This window comes from Chiloscyllium plagiosum, unplaced genomic scaffold (genome assembly GCF_037043375.1).
Source record: "Chiloscyllium plagiosum isolate Xiang-an unplaced genomic scaffold, Cpla_swu_hap1 HiC_scaffold_11, whole genome shotgun sequence".
In the NCBI taxonomy this organism is placed as follows: Eukaryota; Metazoa; Chordata; class Chondrichthyes; order Orectolobiformes; family Hemiscylliidae; genus Chiloscyllium; species Chiloscyllium plagiosum.
This window is the reverse complement of record NW_028270149.1, coordinates 40,234,076-40,256,561: the sequence shown is the minus strand read 5'-3', so window position 1 is coordinate 40,256,561 and position 22,486 is coordinate 40,234,076. Positions and strand designations below refer to the sequence as shown.

The following is a 22,486-nucleotide window of genomic DNA, read 5'->3' as shown; positions in this document are numbered from 1 at the left end:
CAAAAACTCTATATTTTCTGGAACAGTTCCTTCAGATTGGAGGATAAGTAATATGCCTCCCTCTTTGGGAGGCAGCAAGAAAACTAGAATTATTGATGGTGAAGGCTGATGTCAATGGGAGGAGAACACGAGAGTCCATTATATAAAATTTAATAGCAGAGCACTTGGGGAAAAAAGTGGAATGATCAGATAGAGTAGCATGGATTTACTAAAGGGAAATCATGCTTGACAAAACTGTTGGAATTCTTCAAGCATGTAGCTTGTAGAGGTGACGTGTGGGAGTTAGTGGATGTGATTTATCTAGTTAAAAATCACAACACCAGGTTATAGTCCAACAGGTTTAATTGGAATCACACTAGCTTTCGGAGCTAGTATGAGCTAAAGTCAGAGATAAGCACATGGGACTGGGGGTAGTATACCAAGATTGACAGAAAACTGGCTGGCAGATAATAAACAAACATTAGGAATTAAACAAGTCTTTTTCCAAAAGGCAGGCAGTGACTAGTGGGAAACCACAGGGATCAGAGCTAGGACTCTTGCTGTTCAGATACACATTAGTGATTTGAGTGAGGGAACTGAATACAATAATGCCAAATTTGCAGATGACACAAAGGTGGGTAGAGGGGTGAGCTGTAAGAAGGATGCAGAGGTGCTTCACTGAGATCTGGACAAGCTGGGTGAGTGGACAAATCCATGCTGGATAATGTGGATAAATTTGGGTTTGGAAGTGAAAACAGAAAGACAGATTATCTGAATGGCAATGAGTTTAGAGGGTGGAAATGTGCAATGAGACCTGTGTCCTCATATACCAATCACTGAGAATAAGGTACAGCAGACAGTCAAGGCAGCAAATGCTTTGCTGGCCTTCACAGCAAGAGGATTTGAGTACATGAGCAGGGATATTCTTGCTGCAATTATACAGTGCCTTACTAAGGCCACACCTGGAATAGTGTGCACAATTTTGTTCTCCTTATCACAGGAAGAATGTTCTTTTGAGAGAGGGAGACGGGTGGACTGATGCTTGAGGAGCATTGAATGGGTTTGGGTTATACTCACTGGAGTTCAGAGGGATGAAGGGGCAATCTTACAAAAAATTTACAAGATTCGAACAGAACTTGACAGGATAGATACAAGAATAATGTTCCCAATGATGAGGTGGGGTGGGGGGTTGAGTTGGTGATGGTGGAGTATCCAGAACCAGGGGTTTAAGATATTTCTTCACCCAAGGTGTGGTGAGCCTAGGAATTCACTATGAGCAAAAGCAGTCGAGGCCAAAACATTGTATGATTTCATGAAGGAGGTGGTTATAGCACTTGAGTCTGAAGTGACCAAAGGATATGTGGCAAAAACTGGAACAGGCTGTCCAGTTGGATGCCCCAAAGGGCTAAATGATCTACTCTTGCTCCGAATTACTACGTTTCTATATTGGCTCAGTCAGCAACAAGCAAAGATTTTGCAAATTTCTTTTTAGCTTACAAGTTTCTATTTCATTGTTTGTTCATGGATTGCAGGTAGCATCAGCGAGGTCACCTTTTATCCTCCATCCTTAGTTGCCCTTGAGAATGTGGCCATCACAGGCTTCTTGTAGGTAGACCAACAGGGCTGTTAGAAATAGAGTTTTAGGATTGTGACCCAATGACCATGAAGGAACAGTAGAACAGTTCCAAGTCAGGACACAGGGTTGCTTTAGGGGGACCTTGCAAGGGATTATCTCACGTATCTGTTGTTCATTTGTAAAGTACTGTTGACTGAGTCTTGGAGAGTTGCGGCTATATATCTTGTACAATACACACTGCTGTCACTGTGCATTGGTAATGAAGTTCATGTTTAAGATAGTGGGTAGGATGCCATTAAAGCAGGTTGGTTTGCCCTGGATGGAGTCAAACTTCTTGAATGTTGCTGGTACTGCATCCATCCAGGCATGTGGAGAACTTGCCACTGCACTTCATACTTGTGCCTTTCAGATGATGGACCAGATTTAGGAGGAGTTAGAAGCTAAGTTAGTTGACACAGAATTCCTAGCATTTGATCTGCTCTTGTAGCCACAGCATTTATTTGGCTGGTTCAGTGTCTGGTAAATGGCAATGCCCAGAATGGTAATAATGTATAATTCAGCAATGGTAATTTTATTGGAAATGGTCAGTCTCGGAAATTTACATGGTAGGAGTGTAACTTGCAATGATCAGCCTGAGGGTATTGTCAGGGTCTTGCTGTAAAATGAACATGGTCCGTTGCACTATCTGCAAGTTGGGAATGGTGTTGTACAAATATCTTCATTTCTGAACATATATTGGAGTTGGAGCAAAGAAAGGTCACGAATGAAGCAGCGGAAGATACTCAGGCATCAGACACTACCCTTACTCAGTCCTGTAGTGATATGCCATGATTGACGTTCAGCAAGCACAACCATCTTACTTTGAACGAGCTATAAGACTTTTCTTCCAACTCCCATGGACTCCAATTTTCCTTGGGTTTCCTTGATGCCATAGATGGCCAAATGTTGCCTTCAAGTTAATGGCAGTTGTTCTTGCTCCATCTCTGGAATTCAGCTCTTTTGCACAAGTCTGATCAAGGTTGTTACATGGTGAGGAGATGCGGCTCTGGCAGAACTAAACTAAACATCACTGAACAAACTATTACTTTACAAAACACCCTCGAAAACAGTGTTAACGACTCCTTCCATTGCTTGGCTGCTGATCAACTCAAGACTGATCAGTGTTACTTGGTTAGATTGGATTTGTACTTTATTTTGTGCACAGGCCATACATGGAAATTTGTCGACATAGCTGCACATCAATAGCTTGGCCAGGAACTCTCAGTTCTGGAGCACAACTCTTCAACACTATTGCTGGATCCAGGGTCCACAGTTTTGCAATACTCAGTATCCTGAGCCATTATTGCTATCACTTGGAGTGAATTATATTTGGTACCTGTGATGCTGGGTCCTCAGAAGAAGACCATCTATTTGGTCATGCTGGTTGTAGATTTGTGAAGTCTGTTCCTTCCATTTGTTGTTTAAATGACCACCTCTAATCAGAACTCGATATGGCAGCATTGCAGTTAGGCAGTAGGTTCATTCAAAAAGTTAGGAGATATGGGACACAGGCAAATTTGGCTGTCTGGATACAGAATTGACTGGTCAAAAGAAGACAATGAGTGGTACTGGATGACAAATATTCCACCTGGATGTTGGTGACCAGTGGTGTTCCGCAGAGATGTGTTCTTGGGCCTCTGCTCTTTGTAGTTTTTATAAATGACTTGGAGTAAGAAGTGGAAGGGTGGGTTAGTAAGTTTGCCGATGACACAAAGGTCGGTGGTGTAGATAATGTCGGGGGCTGTTACAGGCCTCAAGACATTTACAGGATGCAGAGCTGAGCTGAGAAGTAAGTGGTAGATGGAGCTCAACCTGGATAAATGCAAACTGATTCATTTTTGAAGGTCAAATTTGAATGCAGAATGCAGGGTTAAAGACAGGATTCTTGGCAGCGTAGAAGAACAGCGGGATCTTGGGGTCCACATAAATAGATCCCTCAAAGTTGCCACCCAAGTTGATAGGGTTGTTAAGAAGGCATATGTTGTTTTGGCTTTCATTAACAGGGGGACTGAGTTTAAGAACCACATTTGCTCCAGCTCTACATAGCCCTAGTTCGACCACATTTGGAATATTGCATACAGTTCTATTCGTTTCATTATGGGAAAGATGCAGATGCTTCAGAGAGGGTGCAGAGGAGATTTACTGCCTGGACTGGAGGGCTTGTCTTATGAAGAGAGGTTGAGTGACCTAGGGCTTTTCACACTGGAAAACAGGAAGAAAGACAGGTGACTTTATATGGGTGTACAACATAATGAGAGGCATAGACAGATAGCCAGACTTTCCCAGGGTAGAAATGGCTCTCAAGAGGTGTCATAATTTTAAGGTGAGTGGAGGAAAGTATAGGGAGATGGCAGAGGTAGGTTCTTTACGTAGAGAGTGATGGGTGCGTGGAATGCGCTGCCAGTGGTGGTAGTAGAGTCAGAGACATTAGGGATATTTAAGCGACTGCTGGACAAGCTCATGGACAGCAGTAAATTGAGGGCTGTGTCGGTTAGGTTGATGTTAAATTAAGATAAATGCTCGGCACAACATTGTGAGCTGAAGGGCCTGTACTATGTTGTACTGTTCTAAGTTCTAAATCTGATACATTGGTTGTGGGATCGCTTTACCCCATCACGTTGCTACCACTGTTTCGCATGTCCACCTGCATTCTTCATTAAACCAGGATTTGTTCCTCAGCCTTATGGTAATGATACAATGGAGAATGTGCAAGGCCAAAGGTTTACAAACTATGGTTGAATACAATTCTGTTATGACAACTTTCACACCTCATGGATACTCAGTTTTCAATTTGTTTTGCCTATTTGAAATATGTTCCATCTGGGACAGTTGTTGTGGTGCCACACAACAGGATAAAAGGTATCCACGTTTTCACAAGGACTATATAGTGTTCACTCCCATTATTGCTGCCAAGAGCAGACTGTTGCATTTGCAACAGTTACACTGGTGAGCACAAGTTCACTATTTTTCCCTCTCGTTGGTTCCTTTGACAACAGCCAATGACCAAGTTTCACGAAACATTCTTTTGGACAGTCAGGAGTGGTGCTTTCGAGCTACGCTTGGTGACAGACATGGATTTTACATCCTTAGGGCTACTTGCAATGCGTGTTCAACATAGAGTATCGAGGATTCATCAGCAAGTGGGGGAAAATAATGTTGTGTGCCTGTGTGTGCACTCTGATGCAATGACATTTCCTGATGTCTGGAGTTAATGCTGAAGACTCCCTGACCAATTCTCTCCCCTCTATACATCACTGTCCTGCTACTGTTGGTGGGTCTGTCTTGTTGGTGGAACAAAACCCAGGAATAGCCATCATCATAATGAGACATGTTCTTCATATGTGGTATGACACACAATTATGACTGCACCATGTAATTGCTCAACTCGTCCGTGGAACAGCTCTCCCAAGTTTGGCACAAGCCTCCAGATGTTACAAAGGAAGACTCTTAAGGGTTGATAGGTTTGCCATTGTCATTTCCAGTGCCTCAGTCAATGTCAAGTGGTCTGTCCGGATTCATGTTTTCTTAGATTTTGTCGTGGATTGATACAACTGCGTGAGTTATGTCATATCATTTCAGAGGTTTTTAAGAGGAGAAAGTGAGGGCTGCAGATGCTGGAGATCAGAGCTGAAAATGTGTTGCTGGAAAAGCGCAAGTCAGGCAGCATTCAAGGAACAGGAGAATCGACGTTTCGGGCATAAGCCCTTCAGGAATGAGGAAAGTGTGTCCAGCAGGCTAAGATAAAAGGTAGGGAGGAGGGACTTGGGGGAGGGGCGTTGGAAATGCGATAGGTGGAGGGAGGTCAAGGTGAGGGTGATAGGCCGGAGTGGGGTGGGGGCGGAGAGGTCAGGAAGAAGATTGCAGGTTAGGAAGGCGGTGCTGAGTTCGAGGGATTTGATTGAGACAAGGTGGGGGGAAATGAGGAAACTGGAGAAATCTGAGTTCATCCCTTGTGGTTGGAGGGTTCCCAGGCTGAAGATGAGGCGCTCTTCCTCCAGCCGTCGTGTTGCCATGGTCTGGCGATGGATGAGTCCAAGGACCTGCATGTCCTTGGAGGAGTGGGAGGGGGAGTTAAAGTGTTGGGCTACGGGGTGGTTGGGTTGGTTGGGGTTCTGTCCTGGTGGCGGTTGGAGGGGCGGGGCTCAAGGGCGGAGGAGCGGGAAGTGGAAGAGATGCGGTGGAGGGCATCGTCGACTACGTCTGGCGGGAAGTTGCGGTCCTTGAAGAAGGAGGCCATCTGACTGTATCGGCGCTGCCTCGTGCTCCCACGAGGCGGTTGAACAGTTCATCCACTTTACCAACACCTTCCACCCCGATCTCAAATTCACCTGGACCGTCTCAGACTCCTCCCTCCCCTTCCGAGACCTTTCCATTTCTATCTCCGGTGACCGAATCGACACGGACATTTACTATAAACCGACCGACTCCCACAGCTACCTAGACTACACCTCCTGCCACCCTGCCCACTGTAAAAACGCCATCCCATATTCCCAATTCCTTCGTCTCTGCCGCATCTGCTCCCAGGAGGACCAGTTCCAAAATCGTACAACCCAGATGGCCTCCTTCTTCAAGGACCGCAACTTCCCGCCAGATGTAGTCAACGATGCCCTCCACCGCATCTCTTACACTTCCCGCTCCTCCGCCCTTGAGCCCCGCCCCTCCAACCGCCACCAGGACAGAACCCCACTGGTCCTCACCTACCACCCCACCAACCTCCACGTACAACGTATCATCCGACGTCATTTCCGCCACCTCCAAACGGATCCCACCACTAGGGATATACTTCCCTCCCCTCCCCTATCAGCGTTCCGAAAAGACCACTCCCTCCATGACTCCCTTGTCAGGTCCACACCCCCCACCAACCCAACCTCCACTCCCGGCACCTTCCCCTGCAACCGCAAGAAATGCAAAACTTGCGCCCACGCCTCCCCCCTTACTTCCCTCCAAGGCCCCAAGGGACACTTCCATATCCGCCACAAATTCACCTGCATCTCCACACACATCATCCATTGCATCCGCTGCACCCGATGTTGCCTCCTCTATATTGGGAAGACAGGCCGCCTAATTGCGGAACGTTTCAGAGAACACCTCTGGGACACCCGGACCAACCAACCCAACCACCCCGTAGCCCAACACTTTAACTTCCCCCTCCCACTCCACCAAAGACATGCAGGTCCTTGGACTCCTCCATCGCCAGACCATGGCAACACGACGCATGGAGGAAGAGCGCCTCACCTTCAGCCTGGGAACCCTCCAACCACAAGGGATGAACTCAGATTTCTCCAGTTTCCTCATTTCCCCTCCCCCCACCTTGTCTCAGTCAAATCCCTCAAACTCAGCACCGCCTTCCTAACCTGCAATCTTCTTCCTGACCTCACCCCCCCATACCCGATTCCGGCCTATCACCCTCACCTTGACCTCCCTCCACCTATCGCATTTCCAACGCCCCTCCCCCAAGTCCCTCCTCCCTACCTTTTATCTTAGCCTGCTGGACACACTTTCCTCATTCCTGAAGAAGGGCTTATGCCCGAAACATCAATTTTCCTGTTCCTTGGATGTTGCCTGACCTGCTGCGCTTTTCCAGCAACACATTTTCAGAGGTATTTAAGAGGCAGCTACATTTCTGTGGGGATGGGACATGCATATGATAGAGCCCCAACAAGACAGCAGATCTTCTTTCCCTGAATTGTGAACCAAGTGGGTTTGTCTAATAATTAACAATGGTCTCACGATCACAACTTGAAAAACTTATAATTCCAGATTTGTTGATATAATTCAAAGTTCACAACCTGCCATAGTGGGATTCAAAACCATTACCACAGAACAGGTGTGAATTTCTAGATTATGAATCGAGAGATGCAATCACGATGTCACCTGCTCCAAAATTGCTGTTTTAGAAGGACAGGAATTTTAAACCACATTTTGTGCCATCTACTACTCCAATGCAGCTGTGCGTTTTCAAGGTAAAAACTAGCGATGTAATAAACAAGTCAGGATAGCCAATTTAAAAAAATGTTTGATTAGAAAATCTTTCAAATTATCAGGTCTCAATTCTCTACATAAATTCACCAGAAATTGTTATCCATACCTATTAGTTCAGCTGGTTTATTAGGTCTTTTGTTTATGAACGTTTCAAAGGCTTCCTTCATTGCATTGACAAATTTTTCATTCTTCAGGAAGCAGACATCGACTACGTGATCCACTTTGTCCTTGAAATCTAATAGTTCTTGAACCATTGTTTTATCTTTTTCAGGATTAATTACTATTGTACTGCCAAAGGTCTGAGGAAAAAAGAAAATCAACCAACTTTAATCAATATTGAGAAATTGGAAATATTTACATGACTACACCATTTAGCAGCGAAAAATATCTGGTAGCTGCCATCTGGATTACAACAGCTTCAGTTACATTTCAAGAGTTAAGAACTCCAATTTTCTTTGCTTCAACATGCAAATTATTGCTTGCACAGTATATCACTTGCATCCCTTCAATTATTCTGTTGAAGAGACCATAACTTAGACAACAGCCACAACCATCAACATTAGTTCTGTTGACATGTGAAAAGGGGGAAATGAATTCCCATTCACTGATGTGCACAGACAGACTCTCTTTAATAAACATTTAATTGTGGGGACCCAGGATGGCACAAATAAAGCATCCCCACAACTCAGATTTCTGAACAAGACCATCAGAGCAGTTTCTCCCATGGTTAAATCATACCTCATTGGATGCATTCCCATGTTTCATTCCTTTCGCCAGGAATAATTGCTTCACACGTATTCATGACCACTATCAACTCAAATTTACACAGATTCAAAAGATCGGATAAACAGAACTGGGTGAGCATGCCATTCAATTACCTTCCAAAAAAAATTTACCTGCTTTCCTTCTAAAAGAGGCTAGAGTCTGATTTCATCAGAGTTTTTGCTAGAGTACTCCCATGTCCTAACAATATGCAAAACTAAAACACCTAATCTTTTGCTTAATTTTTGAAATAATAATCTTATAATATCTGACCTCCAGTTCCTAAAACATCGAACAGCATCAAAACCTCTGTTTGAACACCAGATGTCACTGAGTATTTTCTGATCCAGTTAAGAATAAATTCTCCAGACTCTGACTATTTTGAGCAGCTGAAATGTGACAGTCATGGACATAGTGAGAAGAATGAGAGGTGAGGCAGTTACATTTAACAGGGAAATCAATGACTAGCCATATTATGCAAAACAATCAAAGTCGACGTGGGGAGACAGGCTCTAGTTTTCTGAGGTTAGCAGAAGCAGACTTGCAACCAACACAGAAATGAGGTTGGGTCTAAATGTTATGGTGGAGGAATTTGAGGGACTAAGATAGAGAAACCGGAATGCAGAAACACAGGCAGTCTAACATTAAACAAACAATAGTTAGCGATTCACTTCAGATGCACTTTATAGAAAGTAAGCATTCAAAATTCAAGTGGGTGAACTGGCACATTGACGGTAAGCAGTGATTATAATGTAATTAAAAATTATACAGGTGATTAATCTAGATTGATTTAAGTTATATTCACTTCCAAGGACAACAAGCATTCAGGAACTGAGACGAGTGGAAATAAGAAGGAACAGAAAGAAGGAATGGGGAAGGTAAAAATTATTAAGTAAGGCATCAATTCACTCTCCTCTTCAAGACATCACCTGAAGCTGAATGCAACTGTTCACTGCTTAGAATCCATTAGGATCTATATGTGAGCTTGAAATTCCATATCCTTCCTATTACCAAAAACCACTACGACAGGATGTGCTTTTAAAAGACATTTGTTCTGTCTGGCTCCTCTTGAAGAGGTGTATGGTAAACTTGGTGTCGAGGTGTCAGCTCCATGGAAAGCAGTGTAAATAACTTTCAGTTTTTTAAAATTAGACAAATGCAGCAGGAATGGGTGGAGTTAGGCTCTCACTGACAGAGTCTTCATTTGTTGAAGTTGGGGTGTTTGAAGTTGAAGCTGCCAGGTACAGCTCTCCACCTGCTGCTGCAAAAAGCTAGAGTTCTGTCTCTGCTCCAATATTCATTCTTGCAGTTTTTCCTTTCTCCTGGACTGGACACAGCATGTGAGTGAACTGGTTTGTCTGAATTTGTCTTGATCAACAACATGTTTATGACGTTGCTATAATGGAACAGCTGAGTAGTAATTAAATTATATATCGTTATTTTTATCGAGTTAAAGTCAGGCCAATTCTTTTTTATTGAAAATATTTTAACTGTGGTTAAGAATATAGTGTGCTTTGCTTAAAGTCTATTAGCATGACCAATTGAATCAAATCAGGAATGCAGCACTTGCCTTGAAATATGATAGAAGTTCGGGTCTAGGCTACCTTCTTGTTATGTTTTGAGGGGGTTTGGTCTGGACAATAACACCACAGACATCCACCTCTGTACTATTACATACCAGTGCCTTTACTTGAACCCTCCTACTGCTGGATGTCTTTCCTACTCCAAATTTAGCCATCCAATGTCTTCCTGGTCAGCCACCCATACTCCATCCTCCAAACACAATCTGTATACATGTCAATTAAGTCCTGTTCACCCATCTCCTTTAAATTAAACTTGGTGCTCAGCCCTAGCCATTTCTAGTCTCAAGCACTGCAATTTCACCACCCCATCCCACTCCATCCACAATCAATTCATCTCATGTGCTATTTAGCAGATTCTAACCTTTTGCGAATCACCGCTTTCCTATCACTCCATTATTGAGAAGTATGTAACAGATGCAGCCAACAAGGCTCTCCATAAATCCCCCGATAAAATCCTCCAACTCCATTATCACCATTTCATTTAAGACTTTCTTTAAACCTCATCACAGCCAAATAATTTAGGCACTTATCTGAACAGCTTCTTCCACCTTTTAATATATTTTCCTGATTTCGCCAGAAATCTTTTTTCTGTATTAAATTGCTACATGAACTATATGTTATTTTTGATAATATGCTGCATAATTAGTTCTCAGCCATATTTGCCAAGGCAATCATGAACAAATATACTATTTAAAATCAACACTTATCATGAAGAGTAGGCTTTTTAGATGGGCTTAAGTGAAAAAATACTGATAAATTTCTGGAATGAATAAATTATGTAACCAACAACATATCTACTTTGCATATTCTTATTCATCAACAGAGGATATTCAAATAGACTGCAACCAGACAAATGTAGTTGTCCTTAAAAAAGCAACTTGGCAACTACAGACACTGTGGTCTGACTTCAGTCATCAGAATGTCAGCAGAGTCAACAATTACATGTTAAATATAAAATTAAAAATCTCACAACACCAGGTTATAGTCCAACAGGTTTAATTGGAAGCACACTAGCTTTCGGAGCGACGCTCCTTCATCAGGTGATGGACCTGATGAAGGAGCGTCGCTCCGAAAGCTAGTGTGCTTCCAATTAAACCTGTTGGACTATAACATGGTGCTGTGTGATTTTTAACTTTGTACACCCCAGTCCAACACCAGCATCTCCAAATCATGTTAACTATAATACACAAACCAAGTATAAAATAACAATATGAACCTGCCATAGACAGTGCAGAATAAAATGAAATCCCAAATTACCAGTGAAAGGAGGACACAACAGTGTATTACAGCTGCCAAAGTGCCATTGCTGAAGACTTCCTTACAAACTAAGGTCAATGGTTACCAATGACAAAACTTGGAATAATGATACCAAAGAAATAAACAAGAATGGCCATTAGCTGCTCAGATATGTTAGTTCAAATCAGATAAGTCTGTATTTTTAGTACTTCCTCATAGGATTTTATTAGCTGATGCTATTTGTTGTAAAGCTTATTGCAAGCCACTGTATGTATATGACATAAATATTTTATCTTTTTAAAACCACCTGGTTTGGACCTATTATGACATCCCCTTCATAGATGGGACTTAAACCCAAGGTAGGGACACTGCAACTGCACCGCAAGGCTAGTGAAATAAATGGTAGTTGTCATCTACAATGCTGCTGCAAAGCACACCATATCTGCTGACTCTGGCTACATAGATGACAGATGTAAAATTCGCACATGTATCCCAAGTAATTACTATTGCTCACTAACAATTAGTTACTTAAATTGCCCAGCAAAAATGAAGTTGACCAGCTCACCATGAGATTTAAATGTGAACATGCGTGATGAATGGACCTGGTGATTTAACAGCCTTACTAAACAGTGATAGTCACTCGGTCTTTCATGGTCTTTGCTCAAGTTTCAAAGCAAAGTGGAAATATAACTGCTGGCCAATGTAATCTTTTTTAAACTATGGTCATTTTCTGTTTGCCAATCCAGCTCTCGGGCTGATCTTTAAATTCAGTGCATGAGCATCTAACTTTGACTCTACAGAGGTTTACCACAAGGAGGTTGTGTGACTCACTATACAATGTCGCTACAGCAATGCACACTTCAAAATTTGTATCACTTCTTTTACTTTGGTTCAAAGACAACGTCTAGAACAGCTAGAATTATGAGAAGTTTTATTACTTCAAAAAAGCACTCGTTTACTTACCTACTGCTTAAACTTTTGTTCTACCTAATTTCCTTTCTTAATCAATCCCTGATTCATAGTTCTGTATGAGTTTTATCCAAGTGTGTCACTATCCTGCTCAGAAAGATTGCAGCATTGTTCATCCAATGAACATTATGCCCTGTATGATGCATACAGTCACACGAACACAAAGATGATGTCCATGCTTGCCTATGGAAGTGGCCCTTTCTTGTTTAACAGGAGTAAAAAAGGAGTACACAATTGCACAAACTATAATGGAAGCTTCCATAAGGGTTGCTGAGCATGCGAGTCCCAGGATGTAGCTGCTTCCAGTATACGTGCCCTGTAAACATTTTTCCAGTACCACAGTGTTCCTAAAGATACCAAGTTGAGAGGCACTGTACACTCGGACAGAAACCTGGATATTTTAGAGAAAGATTGGTAGAATTTTCACCTAGGCAGTTGTTAACTACTGAAAAATGTAAACTGCTCTACACAGGAAGTAAAAATTCAAATCCTTGGTTGACTTGGAATTTTTCACTAGGGAAGTATACGCAAGTTAGAGACCAACTGAAAAAGACGTACAGAGTTATTTTACTTAACAAGCATAGTATCTAAACAGTGTGAAAACCCAACAAGCAGAAGCAACCAACACACTTGAATATTATTAGATTTTTACCCATTATGACACTAACTTTGATTCTAATTGCTTTCCAAATTCACGCTTCAAATTCGAGAGGCAGTACAGAGTAAAGCAACAAACTTCTTCAGCCAGATTTCTTCTGTTTCAAGCAATTTCAACAAAGAAACCTCACAAAAATGTGGGAGGTAGTCCCCAGAACAGAGAATGCAAACATGCAACAATAACACAGCATAGCATACCAAATAAGAAAATTAAGGCCAGGACTCAATGACAACTTAAGTCAATACAAAGAAAGCATTTCTTGCTACAATAGCAAATTAACATGGTTAAGGTCAACTAGCTCAGTGACAATTGGACATGAATTCTTAAAACTCAACGCTCATCTTAGTGCTATACTGCCTTGGACTAATAGCATGCCATGACAAACATTTGTACAGGCCTCATACATATACGGGGGAGAAAAGAAAAATCACTTAACGAAGTGGAAGGCCAAATATGTAACTAAAGAGGAATTAGGAATACATGTCTAATACAGCAAACAGGAAGCTTGTACATTAAGTTTGAATAAATCAACAGCAAATACTGAAAATATTCATCCAGATTCTGGTGAAAGATCACAACACAAATGTTGACTGTGTTTGCAGAAATCAACTTTAATATCAGAACATAGGAAACAGGAGGAGCAGGCCAGTGGCTGCTGAGCTTGCTTTCAACTACAGAATTCCAGACATGCTTCGGTACAGATAGAGGCCAGGTGGCTCTTTTTCTCTGCTCTTTTTAACACCAGGGACAGTTTCTCCCTATGTGCTCTCTCCAGCCTTCTCATAATTTTGAGCATTTTTATCAAATCCCCTCTTAGCCACTTTTTTCTGAAGAGAGCAATCCCAAACTCTCCAATCTATCATCAGAAGTGAAACTTCTCAAATGCGTTTGCATTCCTCCATGCAGCACACCCAAAATTGTACATATATCAAATATAAATTCAGCATCATTTCCTTGCACGTACTCCATGCCTCTCTGAATAAAGCCCAGGATACTGTACACTTTATTAACTGCTGTCTCTACCTGTTCTGCCATCTTCAATGTTCTGTGTACATGTACACCCAGGCCTCTCTGCTCCTGCTCTACTTTTAGACTTGTACCCTCTAATGTGTATGATTCTTCAACATTCTCCTTCCAAACTGTGGCTGACCTTCGAGATCAAAGCTGTTTTCCTCATTCCATTCCCAAACGCTCTAATACCTTTTAGCATCTCCAGATCTACTGATCTTTGTCTCGAATGTACTCATGAGAGCTCTCCAACGCTCTGGCAGAGAATGTCAAACATTTGGCACCCACTGAAAGGAGAAATTTCTCCTTATAAAATATATTTTTTAATAGATTATCTCGAGAGACTGAAAGCTTTGCAATGCAAGCTGCAGCCAACAAACTATTTGGCAATTAGGAGCCGGATACAAAACTTTCAAAACAACTTGGTCAAGTTTTTTTTTTACATTAAGGAGGTTAACTCCAGTTAACCTGGAGGTTAATACTGGCGGTTAACTACTATGACAATAAATGTATTTAATGTACCTTTATATATTCAATCCAATGTTGTAGAAGAACTTGCACTCCACCTCGAACTCGACTGAAAAGTTGGTAAAGAAGAGAAAGATCTTGTATTCGGTTTTCATCCAGAAGATTGTTTAAGCCTGCAGGGATTTAAGAACGTTTGTTTTAGCCTGATATAAATAATAAATTAGCACTGCAAAAATCAAATATCCTATAATGGAATAAACTATCTCATACAAATCAAAATTTAACCTAATTGATATTTGTCGTCAAGTTCCAACAAACAAATGAAAAAATTATTTTGATTAAAGCTTATTATAACAACAGGATTATAAAGCTGTGCACACAGTCCAACATACAAAACACTCGTGCATTCAAGCACAGAAATACAGATTACCTTTCTGAAGAATGGCTGGTAAATGTTCACCGAGAAGTTGTTTTTCCACGGTAGCTATTAGAGGCTTCCTAAAATTGAAATTGAAAGAAAAATCATCAAAAGCAAATTCAATTATATGAAAATCTGCAAATCCCATTTTACACAATTAAAAAATCTATTTCCTGAAGTTCAAAGGAAAATATGGAGGTTGGGGGGGGGGTTGGAAGTGCACAAAAGACGCGGAAAATAATTCAGCTAAATGCACAGCAGAGCAGGATGTAGGAGATATAGTGGAACAGGAAGAAGTGACATCAGAGCACGAGGAGAGTCAATGGGGTTAAGCTTACTGAAAACATTTAAGTGAATTGTACCTTCTCTTTAATTTTATTTCTAAATAAATTACTTAATTAATTCAAGACCACAACCTTAATTCATTAAAACAACATGGTTAGATAGTAATGGAATGCTATAGTGTGCCGCAATTGCAGCAAGCAGGCATTGGCAAAGAGCACTGTGATCCTGGACAACTATATCTGGATCTTTGCAGCTCAGACCTATTGAGCTGAAGTCCAAGGTATTGTATTAAGCTACTGACCAAAGTTTTGGAAGATATAGAAGACCCAAAACATTGATTTAGATTTCTCTTCACAAATGATGCCAGACCTGTTGAGCCTTTCCAGCAACATCGGTTTTTGTTTCTGATTTACCGCATTTGCAGTTCTTGTGTTTTGTTTTTAGGCTGCAATGCTGGAGGAGCCTTTGCTTTTACTCAACATGCTGTCGGTTCTTGCTCCCTATGCAGATGAGGGCAGTTCATAAAATGTATGAACACGTCAATGGCAAAGCAGAAGTGAGAAGAATAAAGTCGTGAAATAGGACACACTGATCAGGGAACTGATACTGTTCTGTCGAGTTGCAACCGTGAATTCCTATGCTGTGTCGCCTGTCAAGAGCCAGGATTAAAGTCATCTCCTTGCAGCTCAAAAACAACTGAGAGGAGATGAAGATTCAAACAGTGCATGCAAGAACCAACACAAAGAGAACAAGGAATGTGGATTTGCTGAGAAGGCAAAAGAAACAACGGTCAATATTAAAATGCAGAATTTCATCGAAAATAAACCCTGAATGGTATTCGGATCACATGTAAAAAGCATAACGACAAAAACATTAGAAGGCTAAATGCATGTAAGAAAGAGTAGTGAGACAAGGGTTTCATGATTAGATTAGCTTTCTTACTTACAGTGTGGAAACCGGCCCTTCAGCCCAACAAGTCCACACTTACCCGCCAAAGCGCAACCCACCCAGACGCATTCCCCTACATTTACCCCTCTTCATCTAACACTACGGCCAATTCACCTAACTTGCACATTTTTGGACTGTGGGAGGAAACCGGAGCACTCGGAGGAAACACGGGAAGAATGTGCAAACTCCACAATGTCAGTAGCCTGAGGCGGGAAATGAACCCGGGTCTCTGGCGCTGTGAGGCAGCAGTGCTAACCACTGTGCCACCGTGCCGCCCACTAAGTTTCCTGAAGAAAAAGAGCTAGAGGAAGAAGAAAAAGTTTACGGCACCGTTCTGAATATGAAAAGCATTCACAACAAAACAAATACTTACATACTTGTGTAAAAGTCAACCCCTTATCTTTAGCCAAAAAATCTTGTAATTTCTATATATCTCATGTAAAAGTCGACCCCACTACATTACATTATCAACCTGTTACAAAGGAAACTGCATGTTCCCATGAACCTACTTAAACAAAATTGCATTAATTCATACTGGTAACTCTACTCATCACTCTTTGTTTACTATATTGCGTCTCTATTCACTCATTCATTCATCCATTCATAAATCTACTTAGTCAACTTGGATTACTAAAGTACGTTTTCATTCATTCATTCATTCAGACCAGCACTAAGGCTATTGGGACTTATCGCACTTCGTTCACCATACATCCAAAAGTTAATATTGTTCAAAAGTTCCTCATTTTAATTGTGCCATTACATCTGAATAAAAGTGACATATATTAGCTACATATATCTTTAATTCTGTGACAATTTGTTAATATTGCTGAGGTTCATTACATATGAGAGTAAATGGGGGGGGGGAGAAACTGAAGAATTTGGTGGGAAAGTTCAAGACGCTTACACAATCAGAATTGAATAAATGTTTCATTTTAAGTGTGCCATTACACCAGGCCATGACAATGCTGATCAGTGATTTTGCAGGATTTCAATTAATCTTTGACATGTTAAATTTTTGTGCCAGTATATATAAATAAAATTTACTACCAATAATTCATCTTTTTTCTCTTGCTTTTATCCATTAAATTACCTTTACCATAATTCATTGTGTTTTTCTTCTATACCCGGGATTAGTTGAGAGATCAAATCAACTTTTGCTAATAATACAGTATTTTGAACTGCAGCATCAATTGCAGCCCCTCAAAACAAGTGCCCGTGTAATAGTTGACCCTATAAACTGAACCTTTAAAAATAGTCTAAAAATTTGATTTGTACATGAGTATATATGGCTGATGAATAGCACATTTAGAAATTAATGTGTTGTAACGAAGTGCATAAAGCTATGGTTGTAGTGACTAAGATCACGAAAGAAAATTGAAAAAACTCAATTTTTGATCTCTGGAAGAGGGCGTCAAAATAAAAAAAGGAAGAGGAGCCCAACAATTAAAAACGGAGGGAAATAGATGGCAGGAAGGATCAGAATTTAAAAATCAAGATTCAGAAACTGCTGGGTGGAACTAAGAAACAAAGGCAATGAAATTATTTAATAGCTCATTGTTATTATTTAATAACAATTATTTAATAACTCTGCAATAAAGAAACCTCTGGGAAACAGTACCTGTAATATGATGGATTTTATATTAAGATGAGTGTTTTTAGTGAAGTTCAGAAATTGAGTCTTAAATCTGAATAAAGCAAATTACAGATATGCAAGCTCAATTAGTTCAGATAGATTGGGAAATTAGATAATCAAAATGAAAATATGAAGATATGGTCGATAAACACTGTCAAATTTAAATAGGTCTATTTGCAAAATCTTCCATTTCTGCAAGGAAAAATGAGAGATGATCTCATTGAAACATCAAATTCTTGAGAATTGACAAGGCAAAGATGTTTCCTTATTTCCAGAATCTAAAACTAGGGATCACAGTTTCAGAACAAATGAAAGAAACGTCTTCATTCAAACCCTGTCCTGGAGAATTGCTCGATTGTTAAATTACGTCCAAATCAGAGATTGGTAATTTTTGGATACTCAGAGAATCAAGGCTTATTGCAAGAATTCATCAAGGCAGATTAACCATGATCTTACTGAATGGACAACTAGGTTCAAGGGACACATTAACTCACTTCTGCTTCTATTTCCATTATGTACACTGTTAAAATACAGAAGTAGTATCACATTGATAGCTTCAAAACATTAACATCACCCAAATTCAATGCATACCCAAACATTGTGAATACAGATAGTCCCCTGGTTGAGTTCCACTCTGCAGTCTGTTCAAAAGTCTATTTGTACGCAAGTCAACACACAATACCAAACAATAAAAAGTATGGGAAATATTCATATTTCTGGTCTTCAAAGTCACACCTTTACATGGTATCACATTCTTAAGTCTGAATGTCTGTTTTGAGCATTCATAAATTAGGGACCCCCTTGTAGTTTAGGAAAAATGTGAGTACAAAATCTCAAGCCAATATAAATTACGACCCTTTCAGTTGACAGTGTTTTGATTATATATTATTCTCCAATCCTATCAGAAATTTTTTTTGTGCTTCCCACCCTCAAAATTATATTCTTTCCCAGGTTGAAAAGATCAGTTCTTAGGCAGCCTCAATTGGTCAAATTATTTTGACACTGGAAATGAGTTCTTAGTAGACTAACGAGTCAAATGAATAGCTGAGTGTCTCTATCACAGGTGAGACAGATGATGGCTGAGGAAATCGGGTGGTAGAACCCTTGATGTGCCGTGGTAACATACATACCTCAAAATCAGGAGGACCAGGTTCAAGTCTCACCTGATCTAGAGCTGCGTCATGATATCGCTGAACCTATTAAGATTAGAAATATCTCGGGTGGAATGCCTGGGTTGCCATGTGCTCCATTATGTTGATACTGGATTTGAGCTTGCCATCAGCGATAAGATTTGATAACTAGAGATCCTTCGGGGAAGGCTTCCCCCCACTTAGGAGTTTGTTCGGTCAGCATTTCCCAGGTGTTGATGGAAACAACGCATTTTATCAAAGTGGCTTTAAGAGTTGTTGAAGCAATTTCTCTGCTTGACTGGGAGTTACTTATTGTCAATGCTTTAAGTCGGGCACTTGTTTCAGGAGTCATTTGCCTGGCATGCAGATGAGGTGCCCATTGTGCAGAGCTGATCTAGTGTGATCAACGCTGAGAACTCTGACCTGAATGATAACATTGATATTAGTGTGTCAATCCTGCCAATCGATTTGCAGAATCTTGCAGATCCACCATTAGTGGAACTTCTCCACAGTTTGCAAGTGCCTGCTGTATACAATCCATGCCTCAGAGCCATAAAGGAGGGCAGGTATCACTACTGTTCTGTAAACCATTAGTTTGGTGTCAGATGTGAGATCCTGTTCTTCAAACACACTTTCTCAGATAGTTGAAAGCTGAACTGACACATTGAAGGCAGTATTGAAACTCAATGTTTGACATTCTTGACAGTACTATCCCAAGGTCTGAAAAGTAACCCATGCTGTCCAAGCCCTCACCATTGACTTTGATCCATTGTCTCAGTGAAGCTGTTGACAACGGCTTGGAACTTGGGTTGTAAGCAGCACAAATGCAAGCATGGCATACTATAGTTCCATGACAGAGACCTGTTCAGTCTCTATTGCCTGCAGGTCAACTCCAAGGTCTCCTCATCCTGTTATTTAACTAGAAATCACTTGGATTTCATCTGCAGGCAGCGGAGACTGAACAGGTTCCAGCATGAACTGTGGATAAGCTTCAGCTAAGTGATGTGCAGCACAAAAGCAAGGAAAATCAAGGACAGCATTGGTACACTAACAGCCTGGCTTGACCCAAGCTAGAACACATATTGGCTCTGTGATGGTTTTGTTGCCAAGGATCATGACTTGGAAAACAAGGCCTCCTAGGCAGCACAATGGCTCAGTGGTTAACACTGCTGCCTCACAGCGTCAGGGACCCAGGTTCGATTCCAGCCTTGGGCGACTATCTGTGTGGAGTTTGCACATTCTCCCCATGTCTGTGTGGGTTTTCTCCAGTTTCCTCCCACAATCCAAAGATGTGCAGGTTAGGTGAATTAACCATGCAAAATTGCCCATAGTGTTCAGATTGTGTGCATTGGTCAGGGGTAAATATAAAGGATAATAGGCTAGGGAAATGGGTCTGGGTGGATTACTCTTTAGAGTTGGTGTAGACTTGTTGGGCCAAAGGGCCTGTTTCCACACTTTAGGGATTCTATCTATCTATAAAAATATTGCAGTGCTCCTTCCAATGGGCCCTGAACACCTTTCTCTCCTTGATGAGTACATCTGTTTCCTTGACCAACAGTGTAGTGGTTGTTTGGATGCATAGCCAGTAGGCAGTCTTGACTGGGCTGAAGAAACCCCACACAGTGGTTATTGGTTAACTTCTGCATCTCATGCACTTTCTCCACCCATCATGTTTGTTCAGCTCTGGATTTTTGGCTGAATCTCAGCCTTTGGACAGCTTTACAGTTGCTTTCTACTTATCAACTCTCAGACCTGAGACACTGACTTTTTCTCTCTTCAAAAATACTGCCAGACCTATTTCCAGTATTTTCTTTTTATTGCTTATTAACCAATTTTTGATAGATCAGTATGAGATAGATACATGCCCAAAATAAAATATTGACAGTTCATAGGTCACTATCTCAGTAAGGATCAAACATCAGTAATTACATTCGAGTCTATTTCAATTAAGTTTCAGTTTGAAGCATGCTAAATTTGTGCCGAGTGATTTCAATTTGCACCGGCCCTAGTCTAAAGCCTTTGTGCCAACTGCTACTGCCCATTACAGCTTATACAGATTTGAAAAAAGTAATTAATATGATCTTTCAAACGATGCAATACCGCAGCTATGTGTTTAATGCTCCAAAATGCACATTAAGGACAGATATCAAAAGGATGTCTATACAGATCGTGAAAAAGAGCTGGCAGTATAGGAAACCAAGAGAACTTGGAGCCAAAACCCTGGATATTTCCATAAAACAGTCACTGTAATGTGAATACAGCAAATTAGCATTCTGTAAGGTTGAAATGAAAATATCCAAAAGGGTATCTTGTGGATACTTATGTTACATTAGATGCAATGGCAACATAAACTTGTTCAAAATTTGTACATACTGTGTGCTTTGATCCAAATAAGTGATAACCCGATCGGCCTCCTCCTCTAAACGTTTATTAACGTGGTGCAAATACTCTGGCACCTAAATGGAATAAAGATCATGCAACTTAACCAAATACCCAACAGGTGATTATTTCTTCAACCAAATAGTTCATTCATTGGTACAGAATACTGAATGTTGAAATTGCACATCCAACATTTTTCTGCAGAAAAGGTAAAACAAATTGCTCCGTGCAACACAATTACCCCACTATCTCAGTGACACAATTATCCCAGACCTGATTTCTAGCTTTGTGAAGTTGGATCAACTAACACAGGATCCAATAGAAGCAAAAGATGGTAGATATTTTCAACAAGCAGAAAGAATAGCTGGAGAAACACAGCAGGTCTGGCATCATCTGTTAAGACAGAAACAGAGTTCATGCTTCCGAGTTAAATATAGATTTTCAACAATCATACTTGACGCAAAACGCTAACTCTGTTTCTCTATCCACAGATCTTGCCAAACTTGCTGTGTTGCTCCAGCCATTCTCTGTCCTTCTAAACTTCCAGTTTATATTTCAAAGTTATGCCAAAGTAAAGGCAGTTTTGCATGGTAAAGTCAACCAACATCTCAAATGATATGACCTATACTGAATTTATTTAGGAACTTGACCAGCAGAAGGAACCTCCTTCACCAGGACATGTTTGGAAAATTACTCGTGCCAATTTCTCCATCAGGCAAAAATGTATTTCCTATAAATTACAAACAAGTTGTGTGTTTTCTGTTGATTAATGGAAGAATCCCATCAATATTTTATTCTGAATTTTCCAATTATTTACTAGGATATATAACCAATTATAGGCCAATATCCATAAAAATATACAATGCGCTGGTAATAACCCAAATAAATCATATCTACAGTTCTTTGGCACAATTTATTTATTCATCAATATGCTACTTCAACACAAACGTCTCTAACTGGACTGGCAAAGCCAACATATTGCATACCTCTCGTTCTTGCATCAATCTTTGACCTTCTGCAGCATATAGACGATTAGTTTCTTCCAAAAACCTTTGTTCAAAAGAATCCTGATATATCTAAAAGAGAAAAATAACAATAGATTTAACTGTTATAAATGAAAATAACTAAACTAGATACATCGGAAAGGATTCAAATCTTACCTGCAAATCTGATAGCATACTTAAGAGACTTCGAAGCAAGCTACGATCAATAGCTTCACCATTTCTTTCTCTCTCAATTAAGAGAAGAATCCCATCAATAGTTTTATTTTGAACCTTCCGATCACTTATTACATGGGATCTGAATAATTCAAGGCCCATGTCCCTACAAATGAAAACAGCTCAAATAAATATGGATTGTTAAGAATCACATGGAGACTATTGACAGAACTGGCACATTAAAATGCCATTTTGTTTTAAAGTGAAAACTCACCA

The 22,486-nt window shown here is 40.6% G+C and overlaps 1 protein-coding gene across 4 annotated transcripts in view; it reads right to left on the bottom strand.

Moving 5' to 3' along the window:
* cul4b (cullin 4B) overlaps positions 1-22,486 on the bottom strand; it is an 86,913-nt gene that overhangs the window by 32,293 nt on the left and 32,134 nt on the right. For all 4 annotated transcript variants that reach the window (XM_087991985.1, XM_043704821.2, XM_087991984.1 and 1 more), the window contains exons 6-11: positions 22,214-22,376; positions 22,040-22,129; positions 21,048-21,130; positions 14,691-14,758; positions 14,315-14,433; positions 7,683-7,875 (exon numbers count right to left, since the gene is read on the bottom strand). In XM_087991985.1, coding sequence (XP_087848111.1) covers positions 7,683-7,875; positions 14,315-14,433; positions 14,691-14,758; positions 21,048-21,130; positions 22,040-22,129; positions 22,214-22,376 — 716 coding nt within the window. The remainder of the gene's footprint in view (positions 1-7,682; positions 7,876-14,314; positions 14,434-14,690; positions 14,759-21,047; positions 21,131-22,039; positions 22,130-22,213; positions 22,377-22,486) is intronic.